We start from the raw sequence: 22,455 nt of genomic DNA on the forward strand, positions 1-22,455 counted from the left end.
TTTGTCAGTATATTGATTGTTATTTTAATCATGCAGATCCTATACATGCTTTGTTAGATTTATACCAAAATATTATATTTATTTTAAAGCTTATATAAGGAGTATTTTACGGAGAGATGATATTTTTTAAAGTTTGGTTTTCAATTGTACGTTACCTGTTTATAAAAATGCAAATTGATTTCTATGTGCTTACTTTGTATCTGCAACTTTGCTAAACTCTAGGAATATTTTTGTACATTCTTTGGATTCCCTGTGTAGACTATTTTTATTGCTTAGTGTGTGATTTATATAGTTTTGCTTTGCTTTCCTTCTCTTCCCTTCCCTTTCTTTCCTTTCCCTTCTCTTCCCTTCCTTTTTCTTTTCCTTTGTTTTCTTATCTAATTGCACTGGCTCTGACCTCTAGCACCATACTGACTACTGGTGATAACAGCAGATATTGCCTTGTTCCTCATTTTAAGGGATGAAAGCATTTAGTTATAGATGCTTTTTATCAAGTTGAAGAAATTTCCCTTTTTCCTAGTTTACTGAGAATTTTTATCATTAATGGGTGTTGGATTTTGTCCAAAGGTTTTCTGTATCAATTAATGTAATCAAATGCTTTTTATACTTGGGTCTGTTGGTCTATTGATACAGTGATTACATTTACTGATATTTGAATATTGAACCAAGCTTTCATACCTGGAATAAATCTTACTTGATTATGGTGCCTAATTTTTTCTTTACCTTGTTAGATTTGTGAATATTTCGTTGAGATGTTTTGCATCTAAAAATCTAAGTTCATGGAAACTATTAGTCGTAGTTTTCTTTTCTTGCATATTTTGTCTGGGATGTATTTTATGACACTCTCTGAAAAGGTGTTTTATGTATGTACTGACTGTCCTTTTCTTAGAAGTGCTCAGACTCTTTCTTTCCTTCTTTCCTCTCCCCTCCACCTCCCTTCCTTATACCCTCCCCCTATCTTCGTTCTGGCACATTGTGTTCCCCAGTGTTGGATGTAGGGCCTGGAGGAGGTGTTTGGGTCATGAGGGTGGATACCTCGTGAATGTGCTGCCCTGGTGATAATGAGTGAGTTCTGAGTTCTTGCTTTTTTAGTACATTTGAAAGCTGGCTGTTCAAAGGAGCCTGGTGCTACTTCTTCCCTCTCTGTCTTGCTGCGTGACATGTCTGCTCCCCCTTCAGCTTCCCGATCACAAGTTCCATGAAGCCCTCACCAGAAGCAGATGCTGGCACCATGCTTCTTGTATAGTCTGCAAAACTGTGAGCCAAATGAAACTCTTTTCTTTATAAATTACTCTGCTTCAGGTATTCCTTTATAACAGTGCAAAACTGACTACAATATCTAAATTACTTTAGATATTTTTTTCCTGTTGCTTTTGTATTCCTTCTCTGTCTGTGAGTTCCAGGGTGGCCTTCAACACATCCCATCTTGGGCTCCTTCAGCCAGTTGTTCCGCCTGCCACATACATGGCAGTTCTGCACCTCCCTTCTCACACCTGGCACCCAGCTGGTGCTCTTTCATTAGATAAACACATGAGATCCTTACAGGGTAATTTTATAATAAAAAGGTTTTAATTTGTTACATAAGTAGATTTTCCTCCCAAACCCAACAAAAACATATTTCAGATTGCAAACCATTAAGTACCTGCCACTTTCCAACCAATACCTGCACTTCTCCTGGGTGGTGTTCCTTTCACTTCTGCTATCCTGATCTTCCATATTTCCAAGCTGGTCATTTATCTTTCATTTATCTTGATTTTGCTTACACTCCAATAGTGCCTTCTTCAAATAGATGCCACCTGGGAAGCGTATCCTTTTGCCACACTGTAATCATCCTCTTACTTTTCTTTTTTCTTTACCGCCACCTGAAGTCTGTTTCTTGTACCCCCATTTTCCTCTTCCAGTGTAGGGGTTTTCCCTTGCAAATGTCAGTTTCCTAGTTATTTCTTTTTTTTTTTTTTTTTCATTTTAAGACCCTTGAAAATGGCTCCAGTTAATTTTTCCCTGCTTTGTAGTTTGATTTTACCATAAGGTATTAGCACAAACGTATTTGCTTTTCACTATGGAATTTCTATTCATCTCTCTTGTTCACAGAGACCCCAGTCTCTCTATGTGCTATTCCCCCATTCACCCCATAAAACCCTGCTTTGTTCTTAAGTGGGAAGCTCTTAGAGGGGCTGTTAGCCATGTATCTTTGTCAGGATTATGTTCTACCAAAGAGAGTTGTAATTTTTGTTAAGGCTTTTAACAGCTCATATTTTTTCAAAAGTAATTTACTTATTTTGACAACTTTACCAGAAGAGATACCCATGCTCAAACACATGCACACAAACGTAACTCTTGCATGCACAAACTCCCTACAACCTGTAACCACACTGCAACAACAATCTAATATTTTCTTTGTATGACATCAATACAGAAACCTATGTTTCACCACCAGGGGGTCAATCTGTCACTTAAAGAAGTATTTTAACATTTTAACATTAATTCTTCACTTCTCACATATTGAGAGCGTTTTTGTATTTATTTCTATGGTCACACAGTAGTAGTCCATTTTGTCGATAGCATGAATATTATTTCCTTTGTTAGTTACTCATATCTTGTACACAGTGCATTTTCTTTTCCGATGATTATCCTTGTATTTAGTAGTAGATTACTAGTCAAAAGATTTAAACAGATTTATGCCTCACTCCATAATAACCCTCTTACAAGACTGAACTATTTTATAGAGCCAACAACTCTAGATTCTGAGAAAAGAAATATGTTCTAATTTTTTTTTCAGATTAATACATATAAGGGTACATATGAATAGGTTACATGTCTGTGTTTGTTAGGAAAATACTGAGTTGTATTTGAGTCCTTCATCTAAAAAATGTTTTATTAGAAATAATAAATATCTAAGACAAGTAGGAAATTACTTAAAGAACTAATAATCTCTTGCCACCAAGTCTTTATACCTACACTTTGTTTTTAGAGAACATGAAGTTAAATGTATCCAGGTTCCTTCTAAGTTTTAGCACCTGGTTATGGCCTTCCTGTGTCAGTGATAGAACATCCCCCAAAATCTGCACTCAGGTCCCATTTTTCAAACATGTTCTAGGATTTTCTTTCATTTTTTTCACAATGCCTTGTTAATATTTGTAAAAGATGCAGTGTTTCCTGTACTCCCTGTTTTTTTTATAAATAAAATAAATGCATCCTTTCCTGTAGAGAGGCAAATCGAATCATGTTGAAGTTCTCTCTATAAAGTTGATATTTTAACTTTAAAAGTAATAACTTGCTTGGCTTTTTCTTCTTATTTCAGAGTTAAAAAATATGGTATTAATGGAATGAAAAGGAAACCATAAAAAGAAACTAAGAGAGAAATTAAAAATTACCTAAAGTCCTACAAGTCAAAAGATAATCACTGTAAACATTTTGGTATTATAATTTCAGATTTTTTTTCCTGTAAAATATGCATTTTAAAAATAAATTCAATCTTGGTACCTGTAGCTCAGCAGTTAGGGCACCAGCTGCTTACACCAGAGTTGGCGGGTTCTAACCCAGCCCGGGCCTGCCAAACAATGACAACTAAAACCAAAAAAAAAAGCTGGGCGCAGTGGCGAGTACCTGTAGTCCCAGCTAATTGGGAGGCTGAATCAAGAGAATGGCTTAAGTCCAAGAGTTGAGGTTGCTGTGAGCTGTGACGTGACAGCACTCTACCGAGGGCTATGTAGTAAGACTCAAAAAATAATAATAAAAAATTCAAGTAGAATTATGATATGCTAATTGTTTGGTAAACTGCTTTTATTTTATTTAATGATGGTCTATGAAAAGTTTTCTACATCAATAAAATACGTCTACAATTCAATTAAATTATAGCAGGTTATCTAATATATGGATATGGTATAATTTTTAAACCGGTTTTCTAATCTAGAATAATATATGGCTTTCATAATTCTAAACAGTGTAATGATGAATATTCTTATTACTAAATCCTTATATACAATGTTAATTATTTCTTCACTATAAATTTGTGCAAGTTTTTTTTAAGGTTGGTATGTTTTTGAAAATAGGTGGAATGTCTTTGCAGAACTGGTTTACTAATCTGTTCCCAGAAATTTAGGTTTTAAAACACCTTTCACATGGGCTCATCCATGTTGAGTAGTGACATGAGCTCAAATTTCTTTCCTGTTGGACAGCTGATCAATGTTCCTTGCTATGAATGCTAGAAATGCTCCATCATCACCTTTTTCCTTAGGTAGTTTGAATAGGGTATCTCTGTTCATTTTTGCTTCTGTACCCTTTCCTTTCTATGTTGTTTGAAATTAAGTTAAAAAACTCTCTGCTTTCTTTGATGTACTCCATTCCTCTTCATCTTTTTTTTAATTATATATATATATATATATATATATATATTTTTTTTTTTTTTTCAGTTTTTGACCAGGGCTGGGTTTGGACTCACCACCTCTGGCTTATGGGGCCAGAGCCCTACTCCTTTGAGCCACAGGCACTACCCCATCTTTATTTTTATTATGTTACTTTTCCAAAACTCTTAAACTTCTACGTGTATTCTCATTTCAAGGCTTTATATTTTTGGTACAAAGTTGAACTTCAAGAATATCCAAAAAAGAATAATAAGAAGTATCTTGAAAAAGATGAGCAATTATGGATTATTAATTATCTTCTAGAGGCACTAAAACATGTCATAAAACTACAAGAATTTAAGAGATGTGTTATTGGTATCAGACCAGATATTCAGATCGATAGAACAGGTTGGACAGAAAGCAAAGAAGCAAACCTCCTTGTATATGACAAGTTAATATAAGATAATTGAATCTTTATAAGTCAAGAGAGAAGAGATTAATATATGGTTAAAAAAATGACTGATTAAAAGTGAAGTTTTTTACATGTCTGAAGTAGAATTTCTTGAATTTTGTGGTATCAAGATCCCTTTCCATTCTTCAGAATTTGTGAGGGTTCTAAAGTCCTTTTGTCTGTATAAGTTAAGTCTATTAATAATTTGCTGTATTCGAATTTAAAGCTGAAAATTACAAAATGTTAATTTAATTATTCATTAAAAAAGTAACAAGATACTTTTACATGTTAACATAATAGCATGGTTTTAGAAAACATAGCTTTATTTTCCAAAACCAACAAAAAAAAGTTGGAGAATAACATCATTTTAAGTTTTTCCAAATCTCTTTAAAGTCTTGCTAATAGAAGACATCTAGATTCTGAAATCAGTCTATTGTGATAAATGTTTTTATTAATGGAAATGAGGAATATCTAGCTTTATGTAGACATACAGCTATAAAAAGGAGCAGTATTTTAATAGGCTTTTTCAGATATTTGTGGCTATTCTTTGATACTACACTAAAACTCAGTAAATTGTAATTTCTTAAGATTATTGCAATCTGAAAATATATAAATAAATCTTTTGCATTCAGTTACATTAAAATACATTGGTTTGTACTATGCTTTTAGTGACTATATAACCAGGAATGATTTTTGACTTGATGTACCCCTGAAAAGGTCTTTAGTACTTCCAGAGGTCCTCAGACCACCCTTGAGAGCTGCTTTTGTAAAAAGAAGAGAGTTGGTCTATGTTTAGGATTAACCAATGAAATCTATTCAAAGGTAACATGATCCTGGGCTTCATCCCAGGAATGCAAGGACAGTTCAATATATGTAAATCTATGAATGTGATTCACCACATAAACAGAAGTAAAAACAAAGACCATATGATCATCTAAAATAGTTGCAGAAAAACCATTCAAAGCATTCAGCATCCTTTCATGATTTAAAAAAAAAACAACCCTCAACAAATTAGATATAGAAGGAATCAACATATCTCAAGAATATAAAAGCTATATATGACAGACTCACAGCCAATATCATACAGAATAGGGAAAAGTTGAAAGTATTCCCACTAAGAACTGAAACACGACAAATATTTCCACTGTTACCATTTCTATTGAACATAGAGCTGGAAGTTTAGGCCAGAATGATCAGACATGAGAAAAAAATAAAGGGTATTCATGTTGGGAAGGAGGAGGTCAAACTATGGTGATAAGTTTGCTGATGATATGATCTTTATCTAGAAAACTCTAAGGATTCTACCACAAGGCTCCTGGAATTGACAAATAAAATCAGCAGAGTTTTAGATTACAAAATCAATATACACAAATCAGTAGCATTCTAAACACCAGTGACAGTCCAGTTAAGAGTCCAGTTAAATTAAAGATGCAATACCATTCATAATAGTTACAAAGAAAATAAAATACCTACTTAGCCAAGGAGGTGAAAGATCTCTGCAAAAAGAACTATGAAACATTGAGGAAAGAAATCACAGACAAAATAAACAAATGGAGAAACATATCATGCCCATAGATCGGTAGAATCAACATTGTTAAAAATGTTTATATTACCCAAAGTGATTTATAGATTCAGTGCAGTCCTCATCAAAATACCAGTGTCTTAGTTTATAGACCTAGAAAAAAAATGCTGTGCTTCATTTGGAACCAGAAAAGAGCCTGAAAAGACAAAGCAATCTTAAACAAAATTAATGAATCTGGAGGTATCACATTACCAGACTTCAAAATATACTACAAGGCTTTAGTAACCAAAACAGCATGGTATTGGCACAAAAGTAGAGACATAGACCAATGGAACAGAACAGAGAACCTGCATATAGAACCATATACATAAAGCCATCTGATCTTGGACCAAGCAGACAACAATATGCACTGGGGAAGAGAAGTCCCATTCAATAAAGGGTGCTGAGAAAATGAGATAGCCACAGGCAGAAGAATTGTACTAGGATCCATGTTTCTCACCATCACAAAAATTAATTCAAGATGGATAAAAGACTTAAAAGTAAGTAATGAAACCATAACATCTCTAGAAGAAAATGTTGGGAAAACTCGTAGATATCAACCTAGGCAAAGACAACCCTGTGGAATCACAGTAACAGCAAAAAATAAATAAATGGGATTTGATTAAATTAAAAGGTTTCTACACAGCTAAGGAAATATCCAGTAGAGTTTTCCCTAGATTTTCTTCTAGTATTTTTATAGTTTCTGGTGTTACATTTCCATCTTTACTATATCTTGAGTTGATTTTTGCATATGGTAAGAGATAGACATCCAGTTTCATTCTTATCCATGTGGATATCTAGTTTTCCCAGCACTGTCTTTTGAAGAAGGTGTCCATTCCCCATTGTGAGTTCTTGTTGGCTTTGTCAAAGATCTGTTGGCTGTAAATATGTGGCTTTACTTCTGGGCTTTTTCTTCTGTTTCATTTGTCTATAGGTCCATTTTTATACTAGTCCCTGCCTTTTTTGTTACTATAGCTTTGAAATATATTTTGAAGTCTGGCAGTGGGATTCCTCCAGCTTTGTTCATTTTGCTCAGGATTACTTTGGCTGCTTGGGCTCTTTTTTTGGTTCCATATGAATTTTAGGGCATTTTTTTTTTTTTTAATTCTGTGAAGAGCAAGTTGGTATTTTGCTAGGGATTGCATTAACTCTGTAGACTGCTTTGGGCAATGTGGTCATTTTAGTATTATTTCTTCCAATCTATAGGATTTTTCTATTTATGTAAACTGTTTTTTTTCATCCATGTTGTGTAATTTTCCTCATAGAGAACTTTTACCTTCTTGGTTAAATTCATTCCTAGGTATTTAAATTTTTTATAACAGCTTTTTTAAATGTTATTTTCTTCTTGCTTCCTTTCTCAGCTACATTATTATTGGTATATGGAAATGCTACTGATTTTTGTGCATTGCTTCTGCAACTTCATTTATTTGTCAAATATAAGAGAAAATTTGGTGGAGTTCTTTTAAGGTTTTCTAGATATAAGATCATATATATCATCAGCAGAGACGGACAATTTGACTCTGTTTTCTAATTTGCATGCCTTTTATTTTTCCCTCTTACCCCATTGTTATGGCTAGTAATATGTTGAATAGGAAAGGTGAAAGTGGCATCCTTGTTTTGTTCCATTTCTTGGAGAAAAGACTTTCAACTTTTCCTCATTCAGTATAGTGTTGGCTGTGAGTTTGTCGTATTTGGCCTTTATTATTTTAAGGTGTGTTGACTTCTATGCCTAGTTTGTTGAGAGTTTTTATCATAAAGGGATGTTCAGAATTTTATCATAGATCCACAAATGGATTAATAAATTGTGGTATATGTACACCATGGAATATCAGATGCTTTTCTTAAACCATCATATGGTTTTTGTCCTTCGTTCTTTTGATGTGATATATTGTGTTCATTGCTTCATATGTTGAACAATCATGTTTTAAAACAATTTTTATGAAAAATGCTTTGTAGAAGAAAATAATGGTGAAATTATTTATTATAGGGAAAAAGTAGACAATTAATAATCGTTTAATCTACCCAGTGAAAAAGTAAATAGCCATTGGAGGGAAAATTATTCATAATGATTGTACAAGAAAAAATACTTACATTGTAATGTTAAGGACACAAAGAAAGATCCAAAAATTGGTTATTCAAGAGAATCAAAACTCTGATTAACAACAACAACAAAACATACCCTGCTCTTACTAGGTAAAAGTAGTGAAGTCTAGTCAATTGATGCCCATCTTTGGGTGTTGAAACTCTGGTTATTTTCTTTTCTAGTTTTTCTGGTTTTCTGAATTTTCTAAACTGTTTGGAAATCTGTTTTTAACCATAGGAAAAAATGTATTGTTTAATTTTAAAAACACTTTTTTGGAGGGGAGGGCAACTAATACCAACAAAACGTCTGACCAAGAGCTAAGAGAAAATTTTGGGTGCTTTGAACCTCCCATTATAGATGCTTTGCATTTACAAGACTCCTTCTTTCTCTTCAGGCTTCTACAGTTGCTGCCCACACTTAGCTGTCACTACCCTTCTTGCATTATGACACAGAGTACTCCTTTCTCTTCCCTGTTCATGAAAATCTCACTTCTAGATTAGCAGGTGAAACTCATTTGGCCTCCCAACATCCAGGTGAATTGGACTGGCCAAGTTCAATTCTGTCTACCTGGGAGACGCAGTTGTTGTAACAGAGATCACTAGTGATCTTTGTCCTGTGATTGTTCTGTCTTCATCTGTCATGTGAATAGAGAGGGACTGTTTTGGCTGGGCATGGTGATGTCCACTTTCACAGAGGGTTTCTTTGATAGGTCCAGCTCTGACATTGCTTCCTGCCGTTCATCTGCCTGGCAGTTTTCTTGCCTCCTCCCTGTTGCTGTAGGCACTTCTGTTACTGAGGATCTAGTGAAGTCTCCCTTCCTCTGTCAGCCTGATCAGGAGGCTGCAGCAGTCAGTAATTTCAAAGTCATAAATGCAGGTCAACAGCAAATGGATAGGATTATGGCGCAGGAAGGGGAATGATCTCAAGGCTTGTCCCAGGCCCTGCTCCCAAATATATCTCAGAGCCCTCTGTGACTTATTCCAGCAGAGGTAAAACAGACAGGATTGGGATCTCTGTCAGAGACAGGAAAGGGACCTCCCTTTCTGTTTTAAAAATGGTAAGATACCAGCAAAAATCCTTACTCTCTTACTCTGTCCAGCTCTCTTGGTACTGAAATTGCCAAACGTCAAGTAATACTTGACTCTCACTGAGCCAACAGGGCTTCTCCTGAGTGAAAAAATGACACCCCATCCCAACCCATATGCCACTCCCTGCTGCCATAAAAAGACCTATTTTTCATTATAAAATGCGTATGTTTGGGGTATGTGAGTGGTTCTCAAACTTCCTAATGCTGCAACCCTTTAATATAGTTCTTCATGTTGTGGTGACCCCCAACCATAAAATTATTTTTGTTGCTACTTCATAACTGTAATTTTGCTACTGTTGTGAATCATAATGTAAATATCTGATATGCAGGATGTATTTTCATTGTTACAAAGGAGTCGTGACCCACAGGTTGAGAACCACTAGGCTATGTAAACCTTAAGTAAGTGTTTTGCAAATGTCTTGAGAACATTTCGGAATTATACAGGGATAAATAGATATGGCTTATGATGACTGGCCATGGAAAGTTACCTGATAAAATATCTTCCCCTCAGTAATGCTGGTAGCTATCAAGTGATCACACCGCCTGGGAGGTCTCTTTGTCCTATGGTTCCTGAACATGGCAATGAAAGGGAGGTATTATAAAGTGGTTTTTAGTTCTTAGGGTAGTTTATAAACCATGAGAATGTACTGTAACATGAATGGGGAAGGATGATACAGACTCTGCTGCTTGAGGAAACTCACTCTGCTGCAAACCCCAATATCCCCCATCAAAGCTGCGTTAGAATGGACTGATGCCAGTTTCTAAAACTTTGTCTAGTATTAGTCTCTAGTACTAGTATTTCCTTCCATGTAACCAACTACATGTCTGTATGTACATGTATCTAAGAATCAAAATTAGAAACCAGTTAACACCTAAGTTGAAAATTGAAAAGACCTGTTCAGTAAAGAGTTATATTTTCTTGCTATCAATTATAAAATGTGTAAGTCTTCACCACAATATAATGGTAGCATTGTTTTAATGACACAACCTGTCTTTTAAGTATATTTCAAAAAAATGACTTGGGACTGATTTTTGTATCATAGAATTATGTCATTCCTCATGGTGACTTGTTGATGCTGTCTCCATTTTGGCTACATAGAAATCCAAAGTATTTTCCTGAACCTGAGCTGTTCAAACCTGTAAGTTTTCTCTTTCAATATACCATATCCTTTTTGTGCCAAGAGTATGAATTCATAAGTTAACTAGAATGCTATCATTAAGCAGTCCTATTTCTCTGGTAAAAAAGAAGAAAATTTGCTACAGACTATAGATTAGATTTGTAATATAGACAGCACGAGATTTATAAACCAGACAGAAAAGTGTTTGGAATAAACTACCCTAACTTTAAAATAAATGTCATATAAAACCAGAGGGCATGTTAAAGTAAACATGCCCAGTCCTGATAAAAGACTTAGTTCATTTTTTTTTATGCACTTGCTTCTGTTGGTTTCCAAGGAGTTCAAAAAGTAAAAATAGAACAAATTAAAACCATGATCCACTACTTCTTATGTTTGGGAAGTTACAGGGCTGAACAGAATCTTAGGTCATATAGTCCATTCTCTGCCTTTAGGTAAAACTGTAAAAAATGGCATCCAGATGTATTCTGCATCCCAACCTTTCTCCAACAGGCAGGGCTGTGCGTGTCTTATTACTAAATGTATTGCCCCGAGCAATTTTATAATGAACCTCAAGACATTATTATAAATAATATTCTGCTTCTTAGGTCAATTCTGTTGTTGATTTACATTATCATTTACATTTACCACTTAACAGAATTCTTTTTAAACCTTTGTTTATAAGTTCATGTTCCAAAAACACAACTGTGTCTGATACTAATAACAAGTTGGAAAAAATTACCAACCAACCCTGCAACTTTATATGCAAGGATTAGCTGTACAAGGTCATTTTTAGCCTAGAGAAATAAAGTTAAGCTTATTTATATAAGGCTGATTTGGAAAGAAAAAAAATGTTTTCTTCCCACAGGAACGTTGGAAAGAGGCAAATTTAGAGAAGTACTCTTTCTTGGACAGCTTCATGGCGTTTGGAAGCGGGAAGTTCCAGTGTCCTGGAAGGTCAGTGAGACAGCTGGGCCACATTTACTTAGAATATCCAGAAAGATGATGGTTTGGGGGAGGGGAACGCTTTAGCTTAATCTCTCTTTTCTTCATTATCAAACTACATGGAAATCCAGGAAAGTACATTTAGTCTGGTTGGCCTGTGGTATTGTGCAACGCCTTAGTGGAAATATCTAAAATGACTTCTGATAGGAAACCTCATGAAAAGAAAATACTGTACTTGATGATGCCAGACAAAAACCAGGTTTATGGCTGAAATGCTCAGCTTTTATACAAGGATAATTGACAATGGTTTGAATGCTAACTTTTTAAGAAAACAAATATTTCTTTAATTACAGCATTATTGTGGACATTGGGGATGTAACAGAACATCTTTAGCTTAGAGCATAGCAATAGCTTTCTAGATTATTTTTGTTTATTGAGTTAGTTTTGTGAAAATTTTCTTTTCATAGCTTTTGTAGTTAAGCTGATCTGTCACCCAGATTCCTCTTCAGTGTGATTCCCTGTTCTATTGATGTATCCACTGCTTAAAGTTATTTTTATGTTTGTTCAAGAAGAAAAATTTTCTGAACTTCTCATCTGTGCCAGGCATCAGGAGAGAACTCTGCAGAAGATGCACATGGTACTGACCTCATAAAATTTACAGTCTGCTTCAAATATGTCCCATTTCTTCAGTGGGGATGGTTTAATTTGGGAATTATCTGTACCTATTTGAGACAAAAGTCTCATTCAATGAATGTACAAATTCTTTAAGTTCTTATATCTAAAAGATCATAGTTTATTGATTTAAGAGGTCAGCCATCTTCATTGATGGCTTGATCAATGGCTTTAAATAGTAATACCAGTCTGTTTTTGTAATTATTACTTACTCTCTAGAATTCATCTTATCTCTTCCTTTTGGTGGGCTTTAGAGGATCAGTATAGTCTTAGTAATTTACACTTCCCCTAAAATGGTATTAAGTAGTTCTAGGCAGTCATGGAAATTTTACCATCCTCTTTAGAAGTTTTTCTAGAAAAGTAAGCCAGAGCAAATTGCCACCTGGTGTCTCTCTGGAGATAACTATTTGTTCTGGGGTAGGTAGTTGACATAAACTGGCAAATCAGACTGAAAGGAGAGATTTTTCTTCTGTGGTTAGGAAAGAGGCCTCCGTTCATCTGCTCCCACTGGATACGCACAAGGATGTGTATATCATATCCTCCATAGTTACTAGCAGCAGGTTCAAAAGGAACAAGCCTAACAGCCATGCGGAGTCTATGGATGGCAGAGCAGAGATATGGAAAGAACTTGAGTCTGTACAATATCTATAATATCATTGTATCACTGACTTCCTCAGTTTTGAAGAGTTCATCTTCTTTCCATTATGCTGGATAACAAATGCCCTATTTTCAAGGTAATGTGAGTTGAAAGTTCCATTGTTTAGACCTGAAAACATGCTGACACACCCACCATAAAACTCCAAAACTGAACATTGTAATTGTTAGATTCTTTAACACACAACAGCCGCGCAACAGCAACAAAAACCTGTCATGCTCATCTGCCTCTGATTATTTTCACTTTGGAGAAGTTGTTCTTAAACCAATAATACATTTATTGGTTTTGTCACCTACTAAGTATCGATGCTCTAAGAGTAGTTCTTGTAAAAAATAATAGATGTTGCTTTTATTAGGTCCCTTTACCTATATGCCTAACAGCAACCAAAAAATGTATCATAACCATCTTTGACATTGAGCTACAAGTATTTTAAATGAAGGACTGAAATGTTTTATAGCCAAGTATATAATATGAACCATTGATCAAGTATTATCTGATTACTTTTGTTTCTAATAGGGGCCATTGCTACCTTCCATGATAGCTTTTGAAGTTAACAGACAGTTTTTTGAGTTTGAAAGTGATAGGTACAATAAAGGTGACCACATTACTGCAACTCAACCAACAGTACCTTATTTAGACAGAAATTATCTATTTTTAGAATGTACTGAGCTCTTACCATAAGCAAAGTAGTACCCTGGGTCCTTCTGGGGCTTTCAACATAACACCTGTTCTCAGCCCTTCTGAAATGACAACTTAGCTGAGGCAAGGAGAACATCAGGTTGATAAATAACCACAGGTTACAAGATAAGAAGTACCCAAGCACAGTAGTCTAGAGATTCCAGAGGAAAGGTACATCTGGTCAGAGAAACATTTCCTAGGGAAAAGAGCCTTTGAAAGGCTAGAAGACTTTAGCTTCAGGAAACAGAATGAGCAAAGGGTCATAAAGTACAGAGGTATGTTTCTGAGGGGGTTATGGTGTCACTGTTACTGGGACAAGATTATGGATAGTGGTGAGAAGCAAGAATGAAAACATTGGCCCAATTGGGACGGCCAATTAATACCTAGTTTAGGGGTTTGTATTCAGCTCAAGTGGCATTCATAAAATAGAAAAAGTTTTATGTAGAATAGATTCGTGTGGGTCATGATTTAGATTATATGGTCATGCTGATATTACATGTAAGAGACATGGAATGGTAGAATTTACCAAATTTGGAAGGTGATTATAAATGGGAATCACTTGAGAGGAATAGCTTACAGTAAACTGCGACTTTGAATCTGGGTGGCTGGAAAAAGAAGAGCTGTCTTGGGCCACACCTTAAGTACACAATCATTAATGAAAGCTGATTAGAAGAAAAAAAAAGAAAAAGACCAGTACATATTTTGTGATATCTAACGCCACAGATAAGCAAAATTAGTCCTCATAAAATCAGCATGTGGCCTGTGGACTGTAGCTCAGACACCTCTGCTTTAGACCAAATGGACCTGATGTATAATCCAGAACATTTCATCTAACAGAAGCAGAAAACGCATCCTTCATAAGAATGCCTGGAACATTCTCCAGGGTAGATCACATAGAGAGCTATAAACAAGTCTTAAACATTTTAGGAATGTTGAAATCATAACAAGTACATTTTCTAAACATAATGATATGAAACTAGAAGTCAATTACAGGAAAAAAAACTGGAAAATTCACAAACATGGAAATTAAGCAACACATACTGAACAACTAGTACATCAAAAAAGAAATCAAAAAAGAAATTTTAGCAACTAGCCTTTAAGAAAAGAGAATAGCAGATGCTCCCGTCCAGAAGGAGAGCTAAAGGACAGAAATTTAGCAAGTAACCTGGTGGATTTGAGCTTCACCAAGATAGAAGGTTGAAGAACGCACATCAACCATGCTGAGGCGAGCTGGGAACCCAAGGATACAAACAAAAGGTACAAAATACATCACCAAGCTGACGGGAGTCCCCTCCCCCATGAGAACGGCTCAGAGTGCCCCACAAACAAACGAGCAGAGTTCAAAGGTCCTCCCACTACACTCCACAGGAGAGACCCTCTAAATACTGGAACCTACCTCCCCTACTAGGGTGCCACAGCATTCTCCTGCCAGGCATAAAACTGTGTATGTTCTCTACCTGCAACTCTAAGCTCCCAGCACTCCCCTCCATTCTCACTCTGAGGTCTGGAGGCCTGTCCCCCAGGAGTCCAGATTCTTGGGTGATTTCTCAAGAATGGACAGGGCCTGGACTGCAACTGGTCAGTGTTGACTCTGTGGCACGGGAGTGAGGAGAGGGTGGTCGGCTGAGAGGGAACCACACCAAAGCGGCAGTGCCCCGAGGCGCAGAGCAGCAGCCGTCTTTTGGCAACAATAGGGTTCACTCCCACCAAGTTGTTCTATTCTGTTCTGTCAGTAACATCAATCAGGGGTGGGGCTGGAACTGAGTGAAAATCCCCCAGCCTCCATCAAGCGCTGAGGTTGTCAGGCCTCACCTCCTCCTGCTAGATAGAGGCAGAGCACCGTGGCCTGGCTGAGAAGATGTACAAATAGAGAGAAGATGTACAAATAGCCAGTACACATGAAAAAATGTTCAGCATCATTAATCACTATGTAAATCCAAATCAAAACTACAATGAAATATGACCTCATACTTGTGAAAGTTGAGTATGCAAAATAAAGTTGTTTTTATATCATACCCAATTAAAATGGAATCAAGAAGTCACGGGAAAAGAGGTTGCATACACCTGTTCCAAAAAACTGTCTCACAGGCCCAATCAAAAAATGCTAGGTACCCTCAATGCATCCCAAACAATAAAAAAAAAAAAGAAAAAGGAACACTTAAAAAAAAGTGCTAGGCCTATAACTACCTAAATAACAAGGTCTACCTAGCAATTGTGGACACTCACCAATCAGAACTCACTTGCTGTCTTGTAAGATGCTGCTAGCACCAATGAACTTTCCTTTGAAACAACTTGCATAATCTTCTCTTCCTCCAATAAAATCCTAACCTCTTCCTCTGTTCTCCAGACATACCAGAGGCCACCCTGGTCTATCCATATTGCCCTGATTTGTAATTCTATTCCTTTTCTAGTCCAATAAAACCTCTTGCTTCAAGATTCATCTCTATATATTTTTATTTCAAGATAACATGCCAATTAGGATGGTTTCTATCAGCAAACAGAAAATAAAAAGTGCTAGTGAGGATGTGGAGAAATTGAAACCCTGATGCACTGTTAGTGAGAATGTAAAATGGTACAGTTCCTTTAGAAAACAATATGGCAGTCCCTGAAAAAAATTCAAAATAGAGTTGATTCCACAATTCTGCTTCTGGGTAGATAGCCAAAGAAATTACATCAGTGTCTTGACGAGATACTTGCACTTCCATGTCACTGCAGCATTATTCACGATAGCCAAGATCTGAAAACAACCTAAGTGTAGATGGATAAATGGGTAAAAAAATGTGATACACACACACACACACAGAGGAGTATTTTTCAGCCTTAAGAAAAAAAAAGGGGGGGAAATCTTGCCATTTGCTACAACATGGATAAACCTGGAAGACATTGTACTAAGTGAAATAAGCTAGACACAAAAAATTAGTGCATAAGATCATTTATATGTGGTATCAAAGATGGTTAAACTCATTGAAATAGAGAGTAGAATGGTGGTTACCAGGGGCTGGGAGGGTGGGGGTAGTAGGGAGATATAGGTCAAAGGGTATATAAGGTGAATAAGTTCTGGAGACCTAATGCCCAGCCTGGTATGATGACTATAGTTAATAATAACATATACTTGAAATTTGCTAAGAGAATAGATCTTAAGTGTTCTCACCACACACACACACATATACACACACACATAACTATGTGAGGTGATGGGTATGTTAATAAGCTTGATTTTGGTAGTCATTTCACAAAATACATGTATCCCAATGTATATCAAACCATCACATTGTATATAACTTTTGTCAATTATACATCAATAAGCTGGAAATAAATCATGGTATTTTTCCATTTGATGAGTACTTAAATTTAATGAAACCAGAACGATTACTTTGCCTTTATTCCTGAATAAAGGGAAAATATACAAGTACTAAGTAAGGAATTTTCAACATGTTTATATTTTAATTAGCTGCATTTGTAGATGTGTAATGTTCTTGTACTGGAAAAAAAAATGTTATAAATACTGTCTCATTATTTTCACTGTTTTGGCAACAGAAGTATTAAGAAAACATTACTCACCTGAACATAGCTTAGCTTGCTTCTGAGGAACTGTGTCAAAATACAAATTTATGAGGCCTGTTTTCTTTAATATGAAAAGCTTTTAATATCACAGGTATGTATATGCCAGTTTCTGGTATTTTAGATATTGAACAAAATTCAGTAAAATAGTAAAGGCTTAAAAAACAAACTTTAGGGGCTGGACACAGTGGCTCATGCCTATAATCCCAGGACTTAGGGAGGCTGACCTGTTTGAGACCAGCCAGAGAAATATAGTGAGATTCCATCTCTACAAAAAAAAATAAAAATTTAGCTAGTTATTATGGTGCCCATCTATTGTCCCAGTTACTCAGAAGGCTGAGGTAGGAGGATAGTTTGAGACCAGCAGTTTGAGGCTGCATCCAACTGCATTGTAGCCCTAACAACAGAGCAAGACCTTGTCTCTAATTAAAAAAAAAAAAAAAAAAAAAAAAAATTAGTGGATAATTGAAGTAATTCTACTAGAACATACAAATATTTTGATTTAGAGAAAATAAGATTTTCCTCATGTTTTATTATTGTATTATGCATTATTAATCTTACTTTTCCTTTAAATTAGATATCAAAATTGTTAGAACTAATACTGAATGTTATATTAATATTAATGTTTTAATAGTTAATATTAATCTAATAAGTAAACTGACAACATTAAAAATAAAAGAAGAAAAATATTAAGCCTCACTAATTCAAAATGCATAGTATGAGTTAGTCAAAAGACTAAGTTACAGTTTATCTTTGAGGAAAATGTAGTTTCATCATTTTTAAAAGCATCATAATAGTGTATTTTGCCCCATCATCACATTAATGTACACAGCTATGATTTAATAAAAAAATAAATAAAACATAAAATAAAAGCATCATAGTGACTAAAATTAGTTAGGGAATATTACCTTCTAAATGTAGAAGAAAACTATTTTACTAAATTGATAAATATTGTTAACAATCTTTTTTAAAAATTTCCATCATTTCTTTATTCTCATTTTGCCATATCAATTTTCTGCAATATATATTTTTCTTGAAAGTTTTAAAAATTTATTTTAATTGACAATTAAATTTATATGTATTTATAGTGTGCAACATATACATTTATGTATATGTTGTGGAACAGCTAAATCAACCTATTTAACAGCGTTGTACATTATGCCTCATACTTATTTTTGTGGTGAGAACACTTAAATTCTACTCTGTTAGCAATTTTAAAATATATTATGCAATATGTCATTAACAACTGCATTCACCATGATATACAATACATCTCTTGAACTTATTTCTCCTGTCTAACTGAAATTTTGTGTGCTTTGACGAACATTTCCCCAATCCTCCCGCCCGCTGGGCCTTTGGTAACCACTTTTTCTGATTATGCTTGCTTCCCTGATCTTGTTGCTTCTGAAGGTACTTATAAGATAGTTATTGAATTAGGTGTTCTGCAGAAGGATTGAGGTTTCTATTCAGCCACTTCCTTACCCCATTCACCTTTTCTAAGTATTTCTAATCAACATACATGTGGTCTTTCTAAAATGTTTAAAATTGTGGTCTTAGCTTATGATTTTTGGCCTTGTTTACATTACTCCTTTGCTTTGCAAACCCCTTTAGTGATAGAGTAACCCTTTTATTGAGGGCCTCCTATGGATAGTAATGTTTAAAGGAACCTTGTTTTCACATTTACCTATTTTTCAATAAGTATATTCTCTTCACTGGTTCTATAGCACTTTCAGGAGGAAAATCCCAAAGCTGTCACATGCACACTGAAACCCCTCCAAGAATTGGCTCCTCACCTTCTGCATGGAGTAAACAACTTCCAGCTCCTTGGACAGTCCAGGGCCCTTTCCCAGTCTGTGCCTTGGTGCGTGTCATTTCTCTGCCTAGGGAACCTTCTTTACTCACACAGCTCCCACACTACCCTTTCAAATGCTGACTGTCTTTATGGTTTGTTGTGGTGCCTGTATGTGTTGCATGACCAGAGACGTGAACAAACAGCAGCTTTGCCATGGGTGTAAACTCGCTCCTGTAATTATTAAGTCAAGAAACAGACTACACAATATGGGAGGGCATGTAGCGAAGTTCTTTATTCAGGGTTTTGATTTTTTACCTTTCTAGTCATGTACACACTTAATCTATCATCTGTTGGTTTCACCATTACCTCATTTTACCTATCTGAAATTAACTTGAAAGGAAATATCCTGTTACCATATCAACACAATCACTTTTGTAGTAAACATCTTCTTCTAGACACTGACTAATCTCTGGGCAGGTATGTAAACAAAGATCACAAAGAAGAAAGTAGCCACAGGGGAACAGAGTTAATGGAAGAGTATCTTCAAGGTTCACTCAGTTTACTCAGTATGAAGTAATGACTGTGTCTTTTCCTCAGGGCAGAACACCTATAGACCTCTGACAATATGTTGTTAACATACGTCAACCCTCTGGCCCATATCTCTGAGGAAGGGTGGCATGCCCTTTGATCTCAGGCTTCATAGGGTGCACAGCTTCAGAGAATGGGCTTGTGGAATTTTTAACTCCAGGCAAGCCAACTCTGCATGTGTCCCATTGGGGCCCAGGTCCCTTAAGCCTCTGGAAAAAAAGCAAGCCATTTTAAACTCACACTGAGTTCACTTTGTGTGCTTGATGTAGGATATGTTTATTTCTAAATATTATCCTACAGTATGGACACTTGAAAACCAGGAAAGTCTTTTTTTGTGGGGGAGTAGGGGGAGACCTTTTTTAAAAATGAAAACATGAAACAAAGTGTATTGAGGAAGACAAAGGTAGGTTTACAGACTAGGAGCAAGGTATAGGCTTACCGATCAAAATATGTTCGCCATAGACAACAGATGGGCCTTCATTGCCAGGACAAGTAGGCAAAGAGGCCTGTTTTGGGACTTTTTAATAAAAGCCATTATAACCAGGGCAAGGTGATATTTCAATGTGGTTTTAATTTGCATTTCTGTAATGATTAGTGATCTTAAGCATTTTTTCATGTTTATTAGCCATTCATCTATCATCTTTTGAAAGGCTTCTGTTATGCTTCTTGCCCACTTTTTAATGGTTTTTTTTCTTGCTGATTTGCTTGAGTTCTTTGTAGATTCTGAATATTAGCCTTTTATTGTATATGTAGCTTGTGAATATTCTCTTCCATTCTGTACATTGTCTCTCTATTTGCACAATTATACTCATTTCTTAATAGTTTTGAAATGTACCATTGCATCATGCACATTAGATGAGGTTCCTCCAAATACCCTCCCTCCTCCCATATCCTCCCTCCCCTCCCCTCTCTCTTCTCTTCCCTTCAGGAAAATCTTTTGTCCCAGGATGCTGAGCTCAGAGAAGTTGGGAATCACTACACTGATGTCTGACAAGCTAGTATTAGAGAAGGGCGTAGAACAATGATAAGAAAATGGGATTTGTTTGCACAAAGCAAGGAACCTACCAAACTTTTCCATAATTCACAAATGTAAAATTAGCCAGTGCTTTACTAGCGCTGCCAAGTAAACATTGAATATTAGGAGGTCACTGCTGATTCTTCTGAACCCCAAATGTCAGCCTAGTTGTCTGAAAGAGGGGTATCATCTGATTCACTTGTAAAAAGGGAGCGACGTACTGAAAAGAAGTGGTTGTTTAAGTTGTACCTTTATGTTTAATTTCACATGTTGGTGCTTTTTACCGCCTTTTCCTTGTGATAGGCTGGCTTACACCTTCCATGAAACACTTCCTTCGTGGAGCTCCTGAGGCACCACACTCTTTCTGTTATTCTTCCCTTCTTCGTCCCCTTTCTCGTGTTCCTCACTTTTCCTGACTCCAAATTTTGGAGTATCTCAGGTCTGTCTCTTCAGATTTTTTTTTCTTATCCTTTTAGTATCTCCAGCTCTGAGTGAAACCTTTCTAAACACAAGGCTCATTTACTCAGCTTCCACTCACCGTCTCCACTGGCTGTCTGCAGAGCACTGGTCTGTGCAAATCTCTGCTGAACAAGTCCAAAACCGAGCTCCAGATTATGATTCCCTCACTCTGCTCTTCCCTCCCGAGTGCCGGCTGAGGTAAATTCCAGCCGTATCCTTTCATTTTCTCAAGTCAAAACCTTCGGAGTCACCCTGACTCCTTTCTGTTCTTCATGTCTGCAGTGCAAACCATAGGTCCATCCTGCAGAGTATCCCCAGATTTCAACTGTGGTTCCCAATTATTCCTACCTTCCTAGTTCAAGTCACCACTTTCTGTTATATAGAAAATCGTGACAGATTTCTAATCTATTTTTTGTGATAGCTTCCATACATGTCACCCTATATTTTGTTCTCAAAGTAGCAGCTGGAATGATTCTTTTGGAACTTGTTGTATTGCTTAAAACCATTGGATGGCCTCCCGTCTCACAGAATAAAATGAAATCTCTAACATGTCCCACAAGGCTCTCTAGATAACTAGAATATTTCTCTGGTATTTGCCTTTCTTGATCATTTCCGAGCCTCCTGTTCCTCATTCTCCTACCTCTGGAATTTGTACCCTTTAATTCCTCTGCATGGAATTTGGTAGGTATAGTGATATGGCTCACTCTCTTACTTTATTCCACTGTCTGCTAAAGTATCGCCTCACTAGAGACACCTTCCTTATCTAAAATATTTTAACCCGCACCTCCATCATGCCCGTTCTTCTTATCTTGTCTTATTTATTATGCTAGTATGTATTCTACTATAGTTTAAGCTTCATGAGAACACAAAGGTTGTTTTGGTTTATGGGGGTAAGTTCAGTGCATTGAAGCAGATAAGGCACCTAAAGACACAGTAAATACTGAATGAACAAATAAATGAATGGAGATCTTATTTTATTGCAAGAGCTCTTAGTGTGTGATCTAAACATCAGTTTACTATTCCCATAAAAGTCACTTCCTGAAATTAAAAAAAAAAAAAAAGTCACTTCCTTTCCAGGAGGAGGGAGGACAAAAGTATGTTACATTCACACCATATTTATCCATTCACGTTGGACCCCCGCAGTGTTGTGTGGCATTGCTGCACTCTCAGCTCCTCCACCTGCTGCTGCCCACCTCCCTAAAAATGGGCTGCTGCTGCTTTCACAGCATCTCTAGCACAGGGGTGAAAGTGGGCCACTCACGCCTCCTGTGCGTTAACACCTGTTTCTTCTCCACTACAGTGTCATACAAGAGGGTGAAGTGCACCAGTTATCACAGAATTTTTGAGGTTAAAAAAAATCACAACAAAGTAGGGAAATATTAAAGTTGTACAAGAAATACTTCTTTTCCCATGGTCCTGGAGAAAATTATTTAAGTTCAGCACATCACAG

The 22,455-nt window shown here is 36.2% G+C and overlaps 1 protein-coding gene across 1 annotated transcript in view; it reads left to right on the forward strand.

The window, feature by feature from the left end:
* Positions 1–22,455, forward strand: part of LOC128594928 (24-hydroxycholesterol 7-alpha-hydroxylase) — an 89,721-nt gene that overhangs the window by 57,828 nt on the left and 9,438 nt on the right. Inside the window, exons 9-10 of the mRNA XM_053603841.1 lie at positions 10,569–10,664; positions 11,509–11,597. Coding sequence (XP_053459816.1) covers positions 10,569–10,664; positions 11,509–11,597 — 185 coding nt within the window. The remainder of the gene's footprint in view (positions 1–10,568; positions 10,665–11,508; positions 11,598–22,455) is intronic.

Source organism: Nycticebus coucang, chromosome 9 (genome assembly GCF_027406575.1).
Source record: "Nycticebus coucang isolate mNycCou1 chromosome 9, mNycCou1.pri, whole genome shotgun sequence".
In the NCBI taxonomy this organism is placed as follows: Eukaryota; Metazoa; Chordata; class Mammalia; order Primates; family Lorisidae; genus Nycticebus; species Nycticebus coucang.